The 22,948-nt window shown below is 53.2% G+C and overlaps 1 protein-coding gene across 1 annotated transcript in view; it reads left to right on the plus strand.

Moving 5' to 3' along the window:
- Positions 1-7,476, plus strand: part of MACO1 (macoilin 1) — a 69,226-nt gene extending 61,750 nt beyond the window's left edge. The window contains exons 10-11 of the mRNA XM_075552605.1: positions 2,287-2,461; positions 5,597-7,476. Of these exons, the coding sequence (XP_075408720.1) occupies positions 2,287-2,461; positions 5,597-5,799 (378 nt within the window). The 3' untranslated portion in view covers positions 5,800-7,476. The remainder of the gene's footprint in view (positions 1-2,286; positions 2,462-5,596) is intronic.
- Positions 7,477-22,948: the final 15,472 nt, after the last annotated feature.

The following is a 22,948-nucleotide window of genomic DNA, read 5'->3' on the forward strand; positions in this document are numbered from 1 at the left end:
TTTCCAGTTCCTATCTGTACCAGTGTACATCCTCTGGTCTAGCCAGATTTGTAAGGTAGAATTGGAATCATAATAGTTGTAGGGGGTGGGGGAGGTGTTTAAGAACTATGGGGAAGTTGTATGTTTCATCGTTGCTACACTGCACCCTGACTGGCTCTTCTCCCCGCAACTCTTCTGTAAGGGGATGTCTAGTTGCCTACAGATAGGCTTTGGGTCTCCACTTAGCACCCCCACTCATTCACTGTGATAAGATTTTTTGTTCTTTGATGCCTGATAGCTCATCCCTTTGACACCTCGCAATCACACAGGCTGGTGTGCTTCTTCCATGTGGGCTTTGTCGCTTCTGAGCTAGATGACCACTTGTTTATCTTCAAGCCTTTAAGACCCCAGACACTATCTCTTTTGATAGCCAGGCACCATCAGCTTTCTTCACCACATTTGCTTATGCACCCATTCGTCTTCAGCAATCGTGTCTGGAAGGTGAGCATCATGGAATGTCAGTTTAATAGAACAAAGTGTTCTTGTATTGAGGGAGTACTTGAGTGGAGGCCCAATGTCCATCTGCTACCTTACTACTAAACTTATAAATATATGCACATAGATCTATTTACACATCGTCATATATATATATATATACACATGCCTGTATTTAGACCTCTACAAATGCCCTTTGCCCCCTAGTTCTTTCCTCTATTTCCTTTTACTTTCCTCTTGTCCCACTGTCATGCTCAGTCTTCATTTGGGTTTCAGTAATTCCTCTCGGTTACATTTCCCTTGATGAAGTCCTACCAGGCCTCTTACACCGGATCACTTGTTGTTCCCTTGTCCCTGGGTTTGTTAACACCACTTCCTTTTCCCCACCTCCCCCTCTCCCATGTCCCCTCGGAACCATCGGTCCCATTAGCTTCTCCTCCAGAGTGTTCATCCCGCCTATCTCATCTAGACAGACTTGCAGAGATAATAATGAGCATTGGTGTTTATAAGTGGTAATGGTGAGCCACAGAATAGTCCTTACACATTGCTGGTGGACGTGTAACCTAGAAGAAGTTATAAATATTGTAAAGATCTCTGATATATATAATGACAATCGATTTTCCAATATATATGTGTGTATATATATATGTATATATGAATAGAAAGTCTCTTTCTCCCAAGGAGTGGCTGGTGGGTTTGAACCGCCAACTTTAGAGTTAGCAGCGCCGTGCATATCCCTTGGAGATGTCTGCACATCAGACCAGGGATTGATGCACAAAGATAAGGTTACTGCCGACTCGTCACAACCTTGTGCTGGGTAGCACTAGCCTAGTGGGTTTCTGAGACAAGACAACTTCTTAGGGGGTAGAAAGGCTTGTCTTTCTCCCCAAATACAAATTTAAATGCAAAATTGGAAATAATCTGAACACTGAGATTTTTTTAATGCAGTGTGACATGCATGCACACAAGAATATTATGTAGCCATTAAAATTATATTTTGAAAAATTAGTTGGAATAAAAAATTTTAAGCTACATATAAAATTGCTCATTTGATATGTTTTCAGTTATGCTTAAAGAGGTTTATGTGCTGATTAAAAGACAAAAGGGAAGACAAAATTTTTCACAGTATTACTTAGACTTGGGGATTATGGGTGATTTTTTTTTACTCTCAATTCCTTGTAGTGTTTAGATATCTCATAATCCCCCCACCCCCAATATTGTGTACCTGTTTATTGAGTATTGGTTTTGTGTGCTTATTCTGCATTACATGCAGTCAGAATTATTCCCAGTTTTGTTGGTTTTAGTGTAAGTTCACAGTCGAGTTTTGACAATGGAACTACAGCATTGCATCAACCTTTCCAGCTGCCCGGCAAGGAGACGTTCTGCGTACTTGTGAGGGAGGCTGGCAGGACAGTTTTACTCATAGACCTATACCCCCAATACAGATATCTCTCCCCTAAACGGTTCTTGCATGAGTATCACTATACATGTTGTAAGCAGTAATGTCTAGCTCCACAAGATGTTGGGATGCTCAGTGCTAGTGGCCAAGTCAACAAGAAAAACTCCAAAACCCCACACTCATTGCCGTTGGCAGAACTGCCCTGCGGGGTTTCCACGGCTGTCACTCTACGGGAGTAGAAAGCCTTGTCTTTCTCCCGGGAGCTGCTGGTGGTTTTGAACCGCTGACCTTGTAGCTCGCAGCCCAGTATGTAACCACGGTGCCACCAGTAGTGGGATTTAATTTGGATCTCAGCTAACTTGTGGACGTGGCTGCCTGAGCGTGTGTCCCACTGCTGTCTGTGCTCATGACAGGAGCTTCGGAAGTATAAGGAAAACGAGAAGGACACTGAGGTGCTGATGTCCGCCCTGTCCGCCATGCAAGATAAAACACAGCACCTGGAGAACAGCCTGAGCGCAGAGACCAGGATCAAACTGGACCTGTTTTCCGCTTTGGGGGACGCCAAGCGGCAGCTCGAGATCGCCCAAGGTAAGAGAAGAGCCGGACAAGAATGGACAGGGTCGCAGAGAGCACCCCTCCCCTGAAAGTTCTGAACCAAAGGGCACTTCCCATTTCTCTGCCAGGAGATTGGTAAGTGTCCAGCACGGAAGTCTAGGAATCAGCTCATTTGTTCATTCAGTCTGCGAACGTGTTGAGCTGAGAGCATTCGTGGGAGGACACAGGACACGACGAGCTGTCTCTGCCCAGTGAACTCACAGGCTGGTGGGGACTCGGTGCCACTGCATGGCTGTGTACAGCGAGCGCTGGGGGAGCATCGCAACTGCGGAGCAGTGGACGGAGTTAGCGGGAGCTGGTCCCCAGGGCAGCTGACCCATGCTGGGCAGAGGCAGGAAGGCTCGGTGGGGGCAAGACGAAGGGGAGGAGAGGCTAGAGGGCAGGCCATTCATAGGCAGGTCCTTACTGGACTTGTGAGCATCCCTCCGGATCCAGCCCTAGTGCGGACAGACAGCGAATGCGGAAATGTATGACAGACCAGGAGGTCGTGGGTGCAGGAATGGCGTAAAGCAGTGAGGGAGAGGGTTCCAGAACAGGAAGCCTTCGAGCAGGGGTGCGCTCGGTGAACATCGGAGGAGCAGCCGGGGCAGGGCTGGGTCTTCTAGAGCCCTGTAGCCCAGGGAGAGAATGCTGAGTGACCTGGGAGATTTGCAAAGATTCTCAACGTAGCCTTGACATGACTTGATGACAAGAAATTTGGAATTTATCCAGGAAATAATTATTATTCCCCTACTATCATATGACCAGTCGGGTCATTTCTGGGCAAACTCCAGTGACACTCAGAAAGACCGGGAGTCATGAAGGCGGGTGGCAGGCTTGGCGACAGTAGGACGGATTGGACCTGGTAGCCCCTGGGACGGCACTCTCTGTGACCAGTGCAGTCCGGGGGTGGGGGTGGGGTGGGCTGAGAACTCCCTCTGAGGAGAGGGGCAGGGTGTGTAATGAAACCGTGCATTTGCAGAGCAGGGCCAGCTCTGTTCCCTGAGGGAAGAGTAGGCCAAGGAAGGGCGAGCCGTGTCCACAGCGGTGGCCTCAGCAGAAGAGGTGGAGGACGAGAGTGGGCGGTCAGAGGGCCACGAGTGAAGCCACATGCAGTGTCTCCCAAGCTTTGCAGGGGGAACAGGGGCACAGGTTCTGCCCCTGAATTTGGAGGTAACGGGGTAAGAGAGAGCCGAGACGGCCAGTGCCATAGCTGTCTGTGGTCTCGTGGGCCAAGAGGGGAGTGTCGGGGGCGCAGAGGGCAGACGCTGGGGAAGGCTGGGAAGCTCGTTGCAGGAGCCAGGAGGAGAGCAGAAGAGGCTTCGGAGGGGAGAGGAGAGGCTGAGTTTGATGGAGAATGGAGAGAAGTCAGAACTGTTGGGGAAGGGGGGTTTGGAGGTCATGCTGCTTCTGCATGGCTCGAGTGGCCCAGGCAGAGCAGCAAGCAGAGAAAGGGCTTAGAATCGAGCTAGTGTGGCCGGAGAGGCTGTGGCCTCAGAGAGAGGTGTTTAAGAAGGAGGCTCCTGGGAATCTTGCAGTAAAGCCTGACTTTGGGCCTGGCTCAGCTCATCGCCATGCACTTAGGGGACAAGCATGGAAGCACCCCCACCAGCCCCAGGCTGAGTAGCACTGGCCTCGCAGTAGCCAGAGGAGCTTAGCTTCCCACCGCCACGGAGTGGGGTCCCGCTCTGCCCATCTTTGTGGGAGCAGCAGCCTCGTCCTTCACCCACAGAGAGGCTGGTGGGCTAGAGCAGCTTGAGACTAACGCACAGCCTGGCCTGGGCTCTTCGCTGTTGGCCCCAGAATCCCCATAAAGAGGCCCAGAGACCGTTCTCTCCAAAACTCCGAGATGGGTGTTTCGTCATCCGCGGCCTCTTGCTCACAGAAAGACTGCACGGAAAGGAGAGGCAGGGTGCAGGGCCACCATAGCTCTGGGCAGTTCCCACCACAGGGGTTCTCACCCAACCCCCCTGGGTTCCACGGTGACTTCCTCTGACGGCGGCCTCTTGACCATTCCACCAACCCCTCAGGGCCGTGACCTGAGCATGAGCACAGCTGTAATGCACCTTCGTGAAGGTCCTGCCTTTCCCTCAGTCGACGGGGACCTGAGGCACCGTAGAAATTACGTGGGCTTTGGAACAGAGTGGTCTTGAGCTGGGGTGCTGCCTCCATCTCAACTGGATGACTTGGAGAAGCTGTGTACTCTGTAGACTCAGTGTTCTCACCTTTAGGCGCCCATTAACTGGAGGAATTTCTGTTGAGTTGGGATTTGGGGGGAGAGGGGAATCAGCAGGCGACCAGGGATACAGTAGTGGATACAGTCTCTGTCCCAGGCGGGCACATGCCATCAGCCAGGTGACTGAGAGTTGGGAGTGGGCTCTGGGGCCCCCTGGTGGCTGCGATGGGGAACCACTGGGTGGCACACATGAAGCCTTGAGTGCTCCAGGTGGTCATCCCGGCCACCGGCACAGGAAGCACAGAGCAGGGTAGAATGTTTAGCATGTGTGGGAACCGAGGGGGGGGGGAGGCATCCAGGATGAGAGACCAGGGACAGTGGTGCGAGTGGATATGGACTGCAAGCGGACAGGAGGTGGCAGGAGATGCCCAGGAAGGGGAGGTGACCAAGGCAGGACCTGGAAACTGAGTGGGGAGGACGTGCCGTGAAGTTGTTCAGGCTGATGTCTGTCCCTGCATGTACAAACCAGATGGCCCAAAGGCTCCCTCTGAGGACCAGCTCCGGGTGACGGAGGGCCCCCCCAGGCAGCAGTCACAGTGACAGTGCCCCTTCCCATGGGAACCCCTGTGTTGCTGAGTCTGAGGTACTGGCTGGACCGGAGCCCTGGAATGTGCTCTTCCAGCTGGATAGAGGCCATCATAGGCCATTCACATCCACAGAATCACTTTGACCCCAACCCTGGGCCAGTCAGCCCCGAAGCGCACAGGCCAGCCCAGCCTGCCACCGGTTCATGCACGGGCCCTGTCCCCGTAGCTGGGGCAAGAAAAGAGGCACGATGCGAGTGTGCGGCCCCTCCCAGGAAAAGTGCGCATCCTCCCCCCACCCCCACCCCCTGCGAGCTCACACTGCCAGGCTCGCCCTCCTCACTGGCCCCGTCTCCGCTCTTCCTCCAGGACAGATCCTGCAGAAGGACCAGGAGATCAAGGAGCTCAAACAGAAGATTGCCGAGGTCATGGCGGTCATGCCCAGCATCACGTACAGTGCCGCCGCCAGCCCCCTGAGCCCCGTGTCCCCCCATTACTCCTCCAAGTTTGTGGAGACCAGCCCCTCCGGACTCGACCCCAATGCCTCTGTGTACCAGCCCCTGAAGAAATGAAGGCCGGCTTGGGCGTGCCCCACCATCGGGTGCCAGCAGGCAGTGCAAGAGCATCTCTGGCAGTCAAGATTAAAAAAAAAAACAAACAAAAAAAGAAAAAAAAAGTTTATATTGTATTTTGTGGGACAGTATACGTTGCCATTTTTAAAATGAGAGGGGGGAGACCATCCAAATCTGATAGAACTGCCCATCGGTTTTTCATGTGTCACTTTCTAGACGACCTCACAGAACTTAGCAGTTTATTTTTCTGGGCCAACACATTAAAACCGTTCTTGGATTTCAAGTCGCCAGTTTTGCCTTTGATGTATTCTCACGTGGCTTCCTCTTGAAGGAGAAAAGCGAAACCTAAACAAAGCCGGGTTGCCACTCCTCCGCCCTCTATTTCTGCTCTGCCCGCAAAGCCAGGCCAGCACATCGGATCATGTCGAGAGCGAGAGGGTTCATTAAACAATCGACCCACTTTAGTTCGATAGCTGCATACAGGGAGCTGATTATTGATAGTCCAGAAAATAAAAACCGACCGCCCCTCCAAGGCCCCCCTAAATTCCAGCCACGTGGTGTCAGCCGAGAGAAGAGACAGGAGACGAGCTTGATTAACAGAGCAGGGCGGTGTCTGAAATACTTAGGTTCCCAGCAGTTGGTTAGGCCTAGAAAGCGGCGAGCGGCCGTCCGGTGCACAGCCGTCGGGTGCACAGTGCCTTGGGAAAAGACATTTCCAGAGGACGCTTGGATCACTTTAAGCTATCCCTCCACCCCCGCCCCGGGCCCCGCTGTACCACCATCTGTCGTCTGTCTATTACAAGCTCACTGTGGATCCTGGTGGCAGCGGGGCTGCCGTCCCCACCAAGGCCCCAGCCTCGCAGCTGCTTCTAATAGAAAGCTGCCCGGGGCTCGGTGATTACCGGAGCAAAGTACCTTGGGAAGGGGAGCTGGGCAGCGTTGCAGGGAAGAGACTGATGACAGCTAAGAAAGCTGCGATTCTAGGTGGTTTTTCCATTTTATTTATTTTATTTAACTGTGTCCCCACTTCTCATCATCTTGTGTTTGACTGAAAACAGCAGCTGTGCCAAGGTGGATTTTGTTTCCTTGTTATTTAAAAAGTTTTCTGAGCAAACTGCACAAAGATTTGTTGTCGATGTTTGTCGCACTGGCCACTTTGGAAGGCATGTGAGGTCAGGGTGGGGAGGGAAGGGCATGTCAGGATTATTTGGAAGCTAGCAGAGTCAAGAAACCCAGTCGACTGGTTTTGTCTCCTTGCCCTGAATGCCAGAAGCACAGAGTGCTGGGATTCCTGCTCAGGGCGTCGGCACCTGTAAAGCAAAGGCAAGCCAGGCTCGCCGAAGTGTTAGGCTCCGTCCTGGTCACAGAGCTCTGTGGGGATGAAGCACAAGAGCCCTGCGTTAGCCAGGTGTGCACATTGCATTTTTGAATCATCTTGTGAAATTGTCGCCATAAAAGTGTTACTTAGAATTGTTACAGACATTTTCTTTTTTTCATCTTTGTGCAAAAACATGGAAAATTGTCACCTGGCTTTTGTGTTTGAGAGTCCCCTCATTTTGCTGCCTTTGGGGACTCTGTTTACGTAAAATACTTGGTCTTGACTGCATTCTCTCCCCCCTCCTCCCCCCCTTTCCTCCTGTGGGGTTCGGAAGAATAAACATTTTCTTGCAGATAAAACCAGCTTTCTGCCTTTTTCACTTGTAGGGTGAAGCCAGGTAGGTCGGCTCCCTTGCCTTCCTAGCCCCCACCCCCCAGGCAGTGTCCCCCCACTTCCTCCACAGGCCCGGCCGGGAGCCAGGCAGTCAGTGGGGTTTCAGTCTGCTGTTGAGGCCATTCATCTCGCCTCCCCTCGCCGCCGTCTCTTGGAGCCAAGGCTGGCTTACCTTCTGGAACCTACCCCCGTCTGCTACCGATGCGGAACTGGACCCTGCAGTCGCTCCCCCTCTTGTCCCGCACGTTCACCCCCGAGGAGCCACCTGCTCTCCTGGCTCGTGGTGTCCCTCTGTGGGCTGCGGTGACCTTTGGTCTGGGCCCCAGTTTGGGAAGACTGCTCTCTGCAGCCGCCCCTCACTCATGGCTGGATGGCCTCACTGGGTCTTGGCCCCCAGCCTGCCTGGCCGACACACCACCCTTAATGCCAGGACCCCAATTCCCCCGGGCACACGCCTCGGAGTTGGCCCGCATGCTCCCAAGAAGAAGGGGCTGCCGACAGCGGTTTCCAGTTGTCTTGGTGGCTTTCTGCCCATCACAAGGTGCCTCCACTTAGACATCCTCGTTACGACGTGCCGTGGGCAGTTAAGTATTTACGGAATGTGCAGGCCCCGCGTGTTTTGACGGACTGGGTCACCGTTACTGAATCGCCCAGCTTGGCATGCGGAATAGCTACCCCATGTCCAGTCTCCCCAAGAAGTCCTGTCAAACAAGAAGAATGCCAGGTCCGTGTCTCGGGGCTTGCCCACCTGAGAGTCGAATGACCGGTCCGAGCAGCTGCGGCTTCTTGCAAAGCGCACCCCGCAGGGGGCGCTGAGCTAAAACTTTGCGGGCCGTGTGCAGGCGGGCCGTGTGCAGGCGGGCCGTGTGCAGGCGGGCCGTGTGCAGGCGGGCCGTGTGCAGGCGGGCCGTGTGCAGGCGGGCCGTGTGCAGGCGGGCCGTGTGCAGGCGGGCCGTGTGCAGGCGGGCCGTGTGCAGGCGGGCCGTGTGCAGGCGGGCCGTGTGCAGGCGGGCCGTGTGCAGGCGGGCCGTGTGCAGGCGGGCCGTGTGCAGGCGGGCCGTGTGCAGGCGGGCCGTGTGCAGGCGGGCCGTGTGCAGGCGGGCCGTGTGCAGGCGGGCCGCAGGGACTAGACCCGCTAGGGTTAGCTGACCTCTGAGACTGATGTGAACGGCTGAGCTGACTTCTCTAACGGCCCTTAGAAATAGTTGCAAGGCTGCCTCTCTGACGGCCCCAGTCAGCTCCAGGCCGGCCAAAGTGGAGGCGTGCCCTCTGAGCAGGCAGGAGGGAGCTGGTAGTCTGGCCCCAGCTTTGCCCCCGCTGGCTTGGTGACCCGTCCCCCTACTAAACCTCCCCGGGCTGTTTCCCTACCTTGACAAAAGAGGATGGCTCCTGGTGCCCTGCCAGCTTTGGGAGTTGCTATGGCAACTGTGTGGCACAAGGCAAAAGCACTGCAAATTCCCTGCCTCCCAGATGATGTCCAGAAGGGCAGCAGGAAGTGGGGAGCCAAGGCCCTTCACCCAGACAGAGCCCCGGCTCCTAGGGCTAGCTCCTATGCAAGTCGGTGGTCCACTTGGTGGCCTGGTAGCAGCAAAGCCCTCTAGGGGCTGCCATCGAGTCAGCCCAGATGCATGGCCACCCCCTGCCCAATGGAAGGCACACCCGGTCCTGGGCCGTCTTCATGATGGGGTGTAGACTGGGCTCTTGTGGACCTCAGAGCTGATGGTGCTGATTGTCAGAAGGAGAAGTAGACGTCGTTCAGCAGCATAGCCGCGTGCAGACCACCTGTTGGAGGCTTGGGGCAAACTAAGCTACTCGGGCTCCCGTCAGACGCACAGATTTCTCCCGCATAAGACATGTTTAATGGTGTCTCTCTGCGGGCACGTTCTCTCAGCAGCGCACTTGTTTTACTCTCGCCAGGTGGCCTTCAGAAAAGGGGCAGTCGAACCTGTGGCTGCCCAGGGCAGCTGGTGGGTCAGTTCAGTGGAAGGCAGAGAGATTGGCTCACAGGTTATTCAGACTTTTTAAAGAACTTTTTAATCCCAAAGGAGTAAACCTGGTAAAGGGACAGAGGGTGATCATGAGGGATAATTCGGGAGAGAGTTTAAGAAAACCAAACACTGCATCGATGAGGGAAAGGCGCTCTTTCCCCTGCATCACGGCAGGTGCATGCTCCTTCTCCGTAGGCAGCGAGGGCGCCCTAAGACGCTCTATCCGAGATTTGCCCCGTCTCCCCACAGCCCTGCTGTTGCCCTTCAAGCTGCCTTTTGTTCCCAACATTCAAAACAGCTACAGGAGGCGTGCAAGGACGCCCAGACTGCCACTTTGACATGGCGTGAACGGAAGAGTGGGAAACCCTTCAGGGAAGGGTGAGAGGTGGACTACCATGTTGAGCCGTGTAGACCTAGGTGGTGGATAGATACATTGAGAAACATAAGCTTCGTATTGTGATATTTTTGTTTAATAAAGGTTACTATGATTTCGTAGCAATACTTTTTTTTACTTGCTGTGTATATGTGTGAGCGCGAGAAAAAACATTTACCGTATATCCTCAAGTATAAGCCGACCCAAATATCAGCCAAGGCACCTAATTTTACCACAAAAACTGCATTAAAAATGTGATGGAAAACTCAACTTATACATGAGTATATACAGTAGTTCAAGAAAATGGCTCACACAGCTGTGGAGACTGGGGTGCTCCAAGCCAGGGGTTCTCAGCCTTCCTGGTGCCATGACCCTTTCATATAGTTCCTCATGTGGTGGTGACCCCCAACCATAACATTTTCGTTGCTCCTTCATCACTGTCATTTTGCTACTGTGATGAATCGGGAGACCTCTGTGAAAGGGTTGTTTAACCCCCCAAAGGGTCCTGAGAACCGCTGCTCTAAGCCCATGGGTCTGTCAGGCCAAGACTAGTGGCTTCTCCTGACTCAACCTGGTAATGAGTTAGCAAACCCCAATTGGCTCAGGTCCTACGCAGGAATGACAAAGGGCAGACTCCGACAAGACGGCCGAGTCTACCGAAGACCAGCCCCACCAAAGAACTCAGCCTCGCACATCAGCTCACAAACGAGGCTGAGGACATAAAGCGGGCCGAACCACAGGGCTGTGGCTTAGCCAAGTGGACACTTGGCCACCACGCCTCACATGACAGAAGTGGTGACTGCAGGGGCCCGAATTGAGCCAGCGGCGGCAATTCTATCAACAAACCGCCACTGGGGGACAAAAACTATTCCTCAGACTCACTAAGTCCGCATCTGCGTTTTAGGAAGAAATCCGGGGTTCGTTGGCCCGTTAGTGGGTGTAGAAGCCCTGTCTGAGCGGACTGACCCCCGTGAAGACGGCTGTGTCGCACCTCGAGGATCCCATGCTCTCTCGCCGCCACAAGCACCCACACGGCGCGTCGTTTGATGCAAAGACCTTGAAACTCACGTCCGTTTAGCCCTGGGTGTTTCGAACAGTTAACGCTCAGCTCCTGACTGCAGGGTGGTGGGTGGAGGACACAGAGGGAGATGTCTTGTACACGGTCCTGGCGCTCTGTTTCCGAAAGTCAGACTTGAAAATCGCACGGCAGGCCGGTTCTGCCCGCAACCGTGGGGCGCCATGCGCGATAGCCTAGAGACCCGCGAGGGCAAGGCCTGGGCACTTTCCTTAGTGGCTCTCCCCTCGTGGAAGGCACACTCCAGGTGGCACAGATTATGCCCTGTCGACTGTTGTGACATGTTGCACGATGACTACCACGGAGCAGGGCACAGGAGATTTTCCTCGAATGAATAAAGTTCAGCCACAGCTCGGACCTGTAATCGGAACAGGGCCTGGCAGTACTGCTGCCGGAAGCACACATGACTGTCCTTAGGAGGAAGAGGGACAAGCCTGAGGCGAGAGAATTACAGCGACAGCTCCCATCTGCTTTCTGCCCAAACCTTGTGTTGCCGAAGGACTTCAGCCCTGACCAGTTCAGTCTTGGCCAACGTGGTGAAATGGGAACAGACTGGATTTGTGACATGCGAGTCAAAGCTCTGGGAAGGAAGACCCACTCGCGGGCGGTGCGCCTTGTCCGGAGCCTGACGCAGAGCTGGGGCGACTGCCAGAGCTGTGGGGAGCCCACCCAGTCAGGGGGAAGCACGTGGCCGCCAACTTTGAGCTGGGCACTGTGGTGCCCAACACTGCCGGTCATGAGATTCGGTGCCTACCCGAGGCACACGCCGCCCTGGCTTTCTAAGACATGATATTTCCACAACGCAGGGCCCATATTTTCCCCATTCCACTTAACATTCTGGTGCAACCTCATTTTACACATTCAGGTCTACTGAGTCTTCACTTGGTCAGCCGTGACTGACCTGCGAAGACCCAGTCCGAGGGCGCGTGCCCATCAGATGGTTTCTACAAACTCCTGCTGAGTTACCCAGGCACAGACGTTTCTGAATAGCTACGTGCACTGAAAATAGCCCCCTCTTGTCTGGGAATCCTTGCCACCAGCCACCTGGGGATCCATCGTCTTCACCCAGTGGGAGCTTAGACCCGGTTTCTCTTCAAGTCAGGTGGGGCATTCTCAGCACGACAGTAACTGAATTATAAAATGTTTACTGCAGGAAGGCATCCAATTAAGTGAGCGGGTCTCAGAGGATCTTCCCGTGTTGGAAAGATCTTTGCCCCCCTCCTCTCTCCTTTGGACTTCTGTTTTCAGTTTTTCTGCTCTGTTCCGATCTCAATTTTTGCCCTCAATCCCTCTTGTCTTCTGCCTGAGGTTTAAGTATTGCATGACCCTCACAGGAGGTTTTCTCGGGTTGTGGAGTCACCTGCCATTACAAAGCCGGTCTCTCTCCTCCGACACCCGTCACAGTGTGGTGTGGCGCTTTAGACCCGGCCCAGAAGCCTGGCTCTGCTCACTCTGAGAGACACCTGCTCCACCTCTCTCCCTGCTCTGCAGCCTCCAGACTCCTCCAGGGTTCAGAACGAGCTGGGCTCCCATGTGTTCGGTAAGGCTGCCCTGGCACCTGGCGTTCACAGCATCAGTTCCTGCCGTCTCCTAGTGCACAGCAGCCGGTCTCATCGCTTAACACACGTATCCAAGGTGAACAAGTTTCCCAATCAGTGATTCATGCACATGGTTCTGTGACATTGGACACAATCCCTCTGATGTGCCCACCAAACCCTAAAACCAAACGCCCCGACACATACTGACCCCGTAGGACAGGGTAGAACTGCCCCTGTGAGTTTCTGAGATGGTAGATTTACGGGAGTAGAAAACCCCAAGTTTTCTTTCTCAGAGAGGCTGGTGGTTTTTGAACTGCTGATCTTGCGGTTAGTAGCTCAATTTGTTACCACCAGGTCACCAGGGCATCAATGAGTCCGTGTTCTCCCCAATTTCCTCCCGGTTCCCATTGCCACCTGCCTGGCTGCCCTGCCTCTCCCTGCGGTCTCCTTGGTTTAGGGCCAACGGCGCCCTTTCCGTCTCGTCTCCTCGATTGTTCTAAGGAGGACACACTCCAGTTTGTTGTGCCTAGGCCTTGCTCTGCGGCTGACAGGTTCCGCCAGGAGCACCTTTGACTTCCAGTTAGGACATAGTCTCCAGGCAACACAGTCTTGGGGCTTCCTCCAGCCTCTTTCAGACCAGATTTGCCCTTTTCCCTCGCCCTTTCATTTGACTTTTGTTACTACCTTTCCCCACCATTCTAACCAGACCCTCCTCTTGTGGTCCTGGCCAGAGGGGCCGGGGGAGTAGCCAGGCACCATCTAGTCCCTGGGGTCTCGGGTTCGTGGAGGCTGTGGCTTGTGTGGGCCATAGCAGCAGGTCAGGGGCAATGCTCCCTTGAGTCTTCGGCGCACCAGCAGGAAGAGCCCACCCGCTGCCCTGTCAGTCAGTCAGTCGCCTCGAAGACTTTTAAGACCTGACGTGAAGACAGTGTTTTGCACCCTCACCCAGCTCTGGAAGTTGCTTAGAAGAACGGCCCTCACACTTAAGTGTTGACAGACCACCTGAAGGGGCTCATTCAAGCCCAGCTGCCTGGGCCTCCATCTCTGAGTCTCTGACACTGAAAAGCACACATCTCACAAGTCCCAAGCGAGGCTGATCCATATCGTTCCGGGGCCCCACTTTGAGGACCAAGGACTTGAAATTTTTGAGAGAGTTTCCTAGAGGGCCAACCTTGGCCGTAGGTCATGCCCTCTGACTGCCACCAGGGCGCACTCAAGTTCAAGTTGAGCCATCAGCCCTCCGGCACTGAGGTTCTTCCCAGATGACTTGCAATTGTTATGTATTAGGAAGAAGAGAGGTAGATCTACACATCCAGCCAGTTTCCCCAAGTCTGACTGGCAGGATCCGGACTCTCCAGAAGTGGAGCGGCTGTGGCTGGTTCATTTCTGGACCAGACGGGGCTCCTTGCTCCACTCCCTACAGTCAGGATTCCCTTCAGAATGACCCGGGATCCTTTGGTATTCGGGATCCACCGGCCAGTGAGAATGTTACTAGGTGCCATCCAGTCAATTTCAACTCATGGGGAACCCCCCCCCCCCAATCCCCGGTGTTTTCCAAGTTTGCAATCTTTACAAGAAGGAGCCCAGGGGTGCTATGAATTAGGTGCTGGGTCTGCGGTTCAGACTCAAACCTGCCCACTGCTCCTCAGGAGAAAGGTGAGTCTCAGAAACTCACAGGAGCAGGTCTACCCTGCCCTGGAGGGTCGCTATGAGTCGGCCTTGGCTCAATGGCCCTGAGTGAGTGAGTGAGTGAGTGTGAGGCAGGCTCCTCAGGAAGATGAAAACCCCAAACAAAACCAAACACTGCCACTGAGTCACTTCCAACTCAACTGCTCCTAAGTGTTTCTGAGAGTGTCGTTGACAGGCGTAGAGAGCCCCATCTTCCTGTAACCACCACGTCTCCAGGCTGGGTTCAAAACTTTTCCAAGTTTAACAATTGTGTCCCCAAGACTCCTTCTGTTAGGAATATAAGTGGTGTTAATTTTCTTCTTAAACCTTAGTGTCAAAAAAATAAAATTTAAAAAAACCTTTGTGTCTGTTTCAAATATTCTTCAATGAACATGTAACTTTTATAGTAAAAAAAGAATGGTTGTTGTAAGACACTTTAAAAATGTAATTAAAAGCACAAACAACTCTGAAGAAGGGTAACTACCGAGGCGTGGGTGGAAAGAGAGAACCCTCCAATTGGCACGTGAGCCCCAGGACTCCCTGCTCATTGGCTCGCTGAGGTTCCTGGCTGGGGTCACAGGTGGCAAGCAGGCTGCTCAAGAAAGCAAGGCTGGGCCCCACTAGCAGACAGGCATCGCTGAGCACCGAGAGAGGCCTTCTCAGTCTCTCTGTGGCTGTTGCTGGGCCCCACCCACCCACCCAAGCCCAAGATCCCCGAAGGCCAAGCCCAGGAAAACATCGGAGTTCTACTACAGGGTCTGCCCTGAATTGTTGTCGGTGCCCGTCGAGTCAGCCTCGACTCAGTGACCCCGTGTACAGCAGAGCCCACTCCTGCACCATCCTCACCACAGTACACCCGCCCCCCCCACCCCGCACCCCACCGCCATGCAGCAGGAAGGGAGGGGGCAGGTGAGCTCAACCCCAGTTGCTCATTAGAAACACCTGGGGAGCTTTTACAAATGCCCCCAAATATTCTGTTCTGCAGTCAGAGCAACCATGCCTCTCGGGGGCAGCTCAGAGCAGGAGCTTCTCAGCAGAGCCTGGGCCCTCACCCGGGAGGAGGGGGTTCCTGCTCCAACCTCCCCTGAGTGGGTCTAGGGCAGCGGTTCTCACCCTGGGGGTTGAACGACCCTTTCACAGGGGTCACTTGATTCATCACAGTAGCAAAATGACAGTGATGAAGTAGCAATGAAAATAATGTGATGGTTGGAGGCTCACCACCACATGAGGAACTGGATGACAGGGTCGCAGCATGAGGAAGGCTGAGAACCATCAGTCTAGGGAGACGGGAGGTGGGGTAGATGTGTATGATCATGCCCATCCTCCCCCCTCTCTCCCCTGGGAAAAGGCTGAACCCACTCTGGCTCTTCGACCTGAGCAGGGAGTGCACATCCCCACCCCAGAGGCAAGGTGGGCCTGTGGATTGTGAGCAGAGACTTCATACCCCAGGGCTGAGCAAAGGTTCCTGGGGCTCCCCAGGGGAGAACAGCCTTTCCCACGCGGCCTCAGACCTGTGAGCCCAATAAAACGACACACGCTCCTGATGTAAGCCTCTGGGATGAGGGGGCTGTTTGTTACCGCAGCGAAAGCTGACTCACACAGGGGTAAGCAGAAACCTCAGACACCGGCCTGGGTCTCCTCCCAACAAGACCTGCCTAAACGTGGCTGCAACCCCCGGGGGTGGCTGCAGACCTGCTCGTTCTCTCAGTAATGTGCTCCTCTTGGTCACCTTAAAAGGGAAAAGACTCCATCAAAACACTGGATTCTCAGATCTACTGGGCTAGTTAAATTCAAGGCTTAGGGGATCCCAAAGGGTAATTGGTGGGTTTTCTGGAAGAACCCGATGGCCACGGGGGCTCATCATGAAGAAGCTTTAAGAAAATGGAAGGTCACATTGGTGAGAAAAGGGCCGGAAATGTCGCATTGAGGACCCCTTTTTCCATCACAACGATGCCCCTGCTCATTGAGGGCAGTGAGGACTGTCCTGTGAGAACTGTCCTAGGAAATCTCACCCTGTCCACCCGACTGCCCTGCCTGCAGACTCCTTTTTGCTCCCAAACTCAAGGGTGGTGGGCTAGGAACAGGATCTGCGTCCCTCGAGGTCGCCCGAGAGAGTCTATACTATACCATACTATAGAGTTTATACTATACTTGACAGTCTATACTATACCACACTATAGTCTATATTATACTAGCGAGTCTATACTATACCATGCTATAGAGTCTATACTATACTAGAGAGTCTATACTATACCATGCTATAGAGTTTATACTATACTAGAGTCTATACTATACTAGAGAGTCTATACTATACCATACTATAGAGTCTATACTATACTATAGAGACTATACTATACTATAGAGTCTATACTATACCATGCTATAGAGTTTATACTATACTAGAGAGTCTATACCATACCACACTATAGAGTCCATACTATACTAGAGTCTATACTATACCACACTATAGAGTCTATACTATACTAGAGAGTCTATACTATACCACACTATAGAGTCTATACTATACTAGCGAGTCTATACTATACCACACTATAGAGTTTGTACTATACTAGAGAGTCTATACCATACTATAGAGTCTATACTATACTAGAGAGTCCTAACTATACTATAGTCTATACTATACTAGAGTCTATACTATACCATACTATAGAGTCCTTACTATACTATACTAGTCTATACTATAACCTACTATAGAGTCTATACTATACTATAGAGTCCTTGCTATAATATAGTCTATAGTATACTAGAGAGTCCATACTATACTGAACTATGATATACTATACTACAGAGTCTATACTATACTATAGAGTCCTTACTACACTATAGTTTATACTATACTGCAGAGTCCTTTACTATACTATATTATACTATACTATAGAGTCCTTACTATACTATACCATAGTCTATGCTATACTATAGAGTCCACACTATACTATACTATAGGGTCTACACTATACTATAGAGTTCTTACTATACTAGAGTCCATACTATACTAGAGTCCATACTATATTATACTATAGAGTCTATACTATACTACAAAGTCTATACTATAGAGTATTATACTATAGCCTATAGTACTATAGAGTCTATACTATACTATAGAGTCTATACTATACTATAGAGTCTATACTATAGTATAGTCCAGGTGTCCTCAAACTATGGCTCGTAGGCCACACATGGCCCACCAAGGACATTTATCTTGCCCGTTGGGTGTTTTTGCCCCATTTGGTTTTTACTTCAAAATAAGATATGTGCAGTGTGCATAGGAATTTGTTCATAGTTTTTAAAAAAAATCTATAGTCTGGCCCTCCAATGGATCTGAAGGGCAGTGAACTGGCCTTCTGTTTAAAAAGCTTGAGGACCCCTGGTATAGTCTAGATGATACTATAGGGTCTACACTAGACTATATTATACTATACTACACTATACTATACTATCTCTAGACCCAGATGGTGACAACATCGACAAATGCCAGCTTCACATTTTGATATCTTTGTTTCAGAAGGGCATCAGCCATCTTGTAGCAATACTCTTTAACTTCTTCTCATACAGAGAGCCCAAACTAGGATCAAATGCTCTCCCCTTGGCCCAGCTCTGGGGAGGGGGAGCAGGAGTACAAGACCCTCTCAGCTCCCACAGCCGCACACAGAGACAGGAGGTCCTGCTGGGCTGAGGGGCCCCCAAAACCCACATATGCCCATCACCAATAGTTCTAGCAGCCAGAGGTCAGGGCAGGCAGTCTTAGCCTCCCCCTCCTCTCCAGTGAGCTCCAAGGGGGTTGCCAGCAAGTACAACTATGAACTCCAGGTATTGGTTCATGACAGCGGTGCCGTGTCAGCCCAGGGCGTCACTGCCCATAGAACTGACCACCAGCCATGGTGCGGAGCCAAAAAGCCAGCGAATTCAACCATTCAAGTCACCTGGGCAGCCTCATGTGGGCTTCCCGAGATCTCAAAATTAGCTTGGCGAGTGCAGTTACCACTGCCCCAGGCCTCTGTCTGTATATCTGGGGCCCACTCCCTTTCCTGAGGGGGTGCCATTCCTGTAGCGACACTGGAAGTCAGAAATGTCCTCCAGGCCCAAAGGAGCCGGCCCAGTGGGGATACTCCAAGTTCAGCATCAGGCAGGGCAGGGCACCGGGTCTTCTGAGGGAAAGGCCCTGGAGGGCTTTCCTCCACTGCACTCCGAGTGGTTCACCAGTCGTCCTGGCCCTGGCTGAGGAAACTGACTGAGACAGAGGCACGTGCAGGGGCGCACAGGAGGGACGAGAAGCTGGGGTTCAAGCCAGGCTGGCCTGCAGTCCTGTAAGACTGCAAGAGCAGGTCCCCGGGTGTTGAAGGTGAGTGAGTGTACAAATGTGGCCGCCTCCCCACCATCCAGCCTGCCTCTCTCCAGCCTCCATCCACTGGGGACTCACCTCTCACAGGAACCCATTCCTTGGTCGGAATTGGCCCCGCCCACTTCCCGGGAAGCATCTACCCACCAATGCCTGACCATCCCGATTGATTCCAGGATGCAGCCCAGCGAAGGCCACTGGGAGACAAGGAGACATCGACCAGGAAGAGTGCTTTCTCTCTTTTCCCACAAAATGCCTTTATTTGTTTGTTTAAAAATCATTTTATTAAAGCTCATACAACTCTTATCACAGTCCGTCCATCCATCCATCCATCCATCCATGTGTCAAGCACAGCTGTACACATCTTGCCATCATTGTTTTCAAAACCTCTTCTTTCTACTTGAGCCCTTGGGACAAAGCTGTCTCATCCCCGAGAAAGCTCCTCTCCGGGCTAGGCCACAGGTGTGAGGTGTTAGGTCTGACACAGGGGAGAGCACGCTTAGAGAGCCCAGGGGTGCCTGTTGGTGATAAGCCAGGCACTGAGGTTGGAAGCCAGATTTGCTCACTCACACCCCTGGCTGGCACTCTCCCTGTGGGTGCCCAGGGACCAGGACTTCCATCCATACACACCGTCGATCTCACTGGACACAGCTTTTTTTGAGAGAGTGAATTGATAAGTAAGGTTTGCTCTCGGCTTCCCACCCCTAACGAGCGGCGGGGCCGAATGAGTTATGTCCCCTACAGTACTTCTGCCACCAAAACGTCTCTGAGCCTCAAGGTCCCTGTCTGCATCACTGACCCCGGCACTGCTGGAGACCCGGGACTTCAGAGCTGCTCCCACGTCAGTCATGGGGACAGACAGGCGGAGGGATCCATTTGCTCAGCTGTGACATGGGGAAGCACCCATTTGTGAATTCACTCAACAAACTGCCGAGGGGAGGCCTCTTACTGAGGGTGGGGGGCAATGACAGAGATGAACTGGGACTTGTGCCCAAGACACTCCTCCCCTGTTGTGGGAGGCAGGCAGGAGTCAAACCCGGTGGGAAGGGAGCCAGGAGTGGGGGCCCAGGACAGGGTGGAGGCAGACTCCTCCAGGGCAGAGCGCACTGGGAGAGGGCATGGGTGCTGACTCCACATAGCTCGGAGTTTCCCCCCTGAAATACCACCTAGATTTTAAAAATCAGGCGGAACGGTGCAGACACAACTCCTTAAAGACTTGTATCCTTTTGAAAAGAGAAATTTTGTATGCAGCTGGAGCTCAATGTGAGGCGAGCAGTCGGTCACACCGCCACCTGGTGGCAGGATGCCCACAGAGCAGGTTGTATCTTGTTGGGGGAAGTGACTTAGGGAGGCAAGCTCAGTTGGGGACCCAAAGCCACAAGCTCCCCAGTCTGAAGCTCCACTCTCACCCGTGACCTGCATCAGGTTGTTGGAATGGGTCTGTGCTGAAGGTACACCTCTTTGCACTTCCCAGCAGACAAGGGAACAGGCTCCCCTTCCTTAGTCCCTGCCTTTCACCAGCCTGAAGAAGCCTGCTCCCACCCTGCCCGCTACCACCTCCCCAGACCCTCAGCCCAGCCCCCAACGACAGAGCATCCTGAGAAAATCCTCCCCAAGTAATGGTACCCAGTGCAGATGGGCCCACATAGCTCAGACTATGTGGGTTCAAATCCCGACTTCACGTCTTCCTGCCTGTGGGTCCCTGGGTTTCTCCGAGCCTCCGTCTCCCCATCTGAAAAGTCGAATAGAGTCTGTCTTCAAACTCAGATGGTTTGCATTTTCCCCTATGATCCTTCTAAGAGCTGGAGCTGGTAGGGATGTGGGAAGGGGTGGGGGTGCAGAGGATCATGGGAGGCAGAATGCCCCTCACAGCGTGGCCTCTCTCTCAGTGCCTCTCTCTAGAAAAGCCTAAGCCTGGCCCTGCCGGAAGCACCTGAGGATCTTCCTGGGGCTCTTCCCACAGCACCCTAACCAGCCCTGGTTTCTCTTCCGAACTCAGAGCCTTGCTGCCAGCACCCGGGCTGTCTTCCGACTCAGCACTAATTGGACACAGGCCCGTTGCCCCCTCCTTGGGTCAAATTCTACCTGAGAGGGCAATGCTCCACTCCCTCAAACGGCTCACAAAAAATAGTGTTCTAAGCAATCAGCAAAAGAGCCGGGCTGCCCAGCTCTGAACCCCCGGGGCCCTGGTCCTAAGCTTAGGGAGCCAGCCTTCCTCCTGCCTCAGCTGCAGCGGCCTTGGTCTTGAACAGTGGCCTTGGACAAGTCACTCACCCTGGAGCCACGAATTCCCATCTGCAAAAGAAACCTCCCCAATCCAGTCCAGCTCCGACACAGGGTGGTGCTTGGAGGTCCTCCCTCTCCCCTCTGCTTGGAGGAGGAGGTGCTACAGCCCCTGGGGTTCCTGAGGATAATCCGCTGTGCTCCCTGGCAGCCAGCGCTAAGTGTGTGTGTTAATTATTACCAACTCCCCCTGGGAAGCAAATTCAAAGTGAGGTCACCATGGTAACCCAGGTGGTTGCAATGTGACCAAAATTTTTAAGTGTTATTTTCCAGGCAAATGACCTCTCCGAGGAAGAGAAAAGAGCAGAGCTCCAATCCCACACCTCAGTAGCCTCGGGAAGAGAAGCTTTCTGCAAAGAGAGAGGCCGGTCAGGGAGAGGAGCCCGGCGAGAGGGACCCGAGCAGTCACCTGAGCTGGCCACGGCAGCCAGCATCCTGAAGGACCCTGCGAAGCCCGCCTGGACTTCTATACCCTCTCTCTCTGCCCTCAGGGCCCAGAAAAGCTTTTGTTGTTGCTGTTAGTGCCATGCCATCAGTTTTGACTAAAGTAATGCCATGCTCAACAGCGCTGTTGTGGCCACTGTGTCAACCCATCTCATGAAAGGTTGTCCTCCCCCGCCCCCTCTGCCTTACCAAGCACAATGTCCATCAGCGACTCCCTGAGGACAAGCCCCAGTATGTGAAAGAAGTCTCACCACTTCTGCTTCTGAAGAGCCTCGGGCTGGAGCTCTTCCAAGTCAGATTTGGTCATTCCTCAGGCGGCCCATGGAATGGTCCGCATTCTTCTGCAGCCCCATAATTCAAGTGCATGGTTGCTCTCTGGAACTTGCTCATTGTCAAGCCTTCGCATGCCTCTCAGGTGACTGAAAGTACTGTGATTCAGTCAGGCGCACCTTAGCCTTCGGAGGACATCTTTGCTTTGAAACACTCGAAAGAGGTCTTTTGTAGGAGAGGTGCCCGAGGGCAATGCCCCCTTTGGTTTTCCCGACTGCTGCCCCCCTGGGCAAGTGAAGTGAGCTCTTGGACAACTTCAACCTTTTCTGTCTACCATGTCGCTGCTCGCTGACCCACTTGTGAGGAGGTTTGTTTTCCCTGTGATGAGGTGTAATCCACACAGAATCCACGGTCTTCAGCAGCCAGTGCGTCGAGTCCTCTTCACGGCCAGCAATCAAAGTCGGGCCATCTGCATATCACAGGTTGTTAATGAGTCTTCCTCTAACTCTGACGCCACATTCTTCTTCATATATTGCTACAGCTCAGACCGCTTGCTTAGCATGGCCTGACACCCACCTCCCCTGATGTCCAACCAGGTAGACTCCCCATTCTCTTTGAACGACTGTCTCTTGTTCTACAGAAGGGCACCACCAGGTGTTGTGGAATCCCGTTTGGGGCACCATTATTCATAGTTGGCCACAGGCCACAGGGCCTTTGTAGACAAGGGAAGCACAGGGAAACAGCTCTCTGATCGTCTCTGGCTCCTGGCAAGATCTGTCTGACAGAGCGGTCACTCCTTCTGCATCCAGCTGGCGACACTGTCGGAGCGATCTTCAACAAAAGGTCCCCTGCGTGTGATACGAACCATCTTGGGCAATGAGTCCCACAGTCTGCTGATCCCCCTTCTTTGGACCGGGCACGGATTCGGACCTCCTCCAGGCGGCAGGGGCTGTCTGTCCTCTATGGAGGGACATCAGCTCAGAACAAGATGCCAACAGTCATTCTGTTTGTCCCCGTGTCCCCAGCACAGCTGGGGCTTGCTCCTTCTGTCAGGCAGAAGCGGAGTTAGTGGGGCAGGTGGGCTAGGAGGTGGTGAAAACCCTCCAAGGATGCTACAGGAGGCCGGACCCCCTCCCACCCCCCACCCCGCTCCTCCTCCCCTTCGGTGGCCTTCAGGCCCAGGTGCAGAAGACTAATCATTACAGACAACCTTGAACGCTGTTGCTTAGCTCGGACCTGCAGACAACAAAGTTGCGGTGGAAACTTCCCCAGCTCCTCCCTCCCCCCAGTCACCTGGACAGTGTGACGTCTTGGGGCCCCAACTGGGGGCCCGTGAACCTCACCCAGGAGCTCAGGATGCTCCCATCCCTTTCTCTGCTCTCCCGTCCCCCCCGAAGCTCTGAAATAACCCCCTGAAACTGTTTTCTACCTTTTCTTTCTTT

The sequence above is a fragment of the Tenrec ecaudatus genome, chromosome 1, assembly GCF_050624435.1.
Source record: "Tenrec ecaudatus isolate mTenEca1 chromosome 1, mTenEca1.hap1, whole genome shotgun sequence".
NCBI lineage: Eukaryota > Metazoa > Chordata > Mammalia > Afrosoricida > Tenrecidae > Tenrec > Tenrec ecaudatus.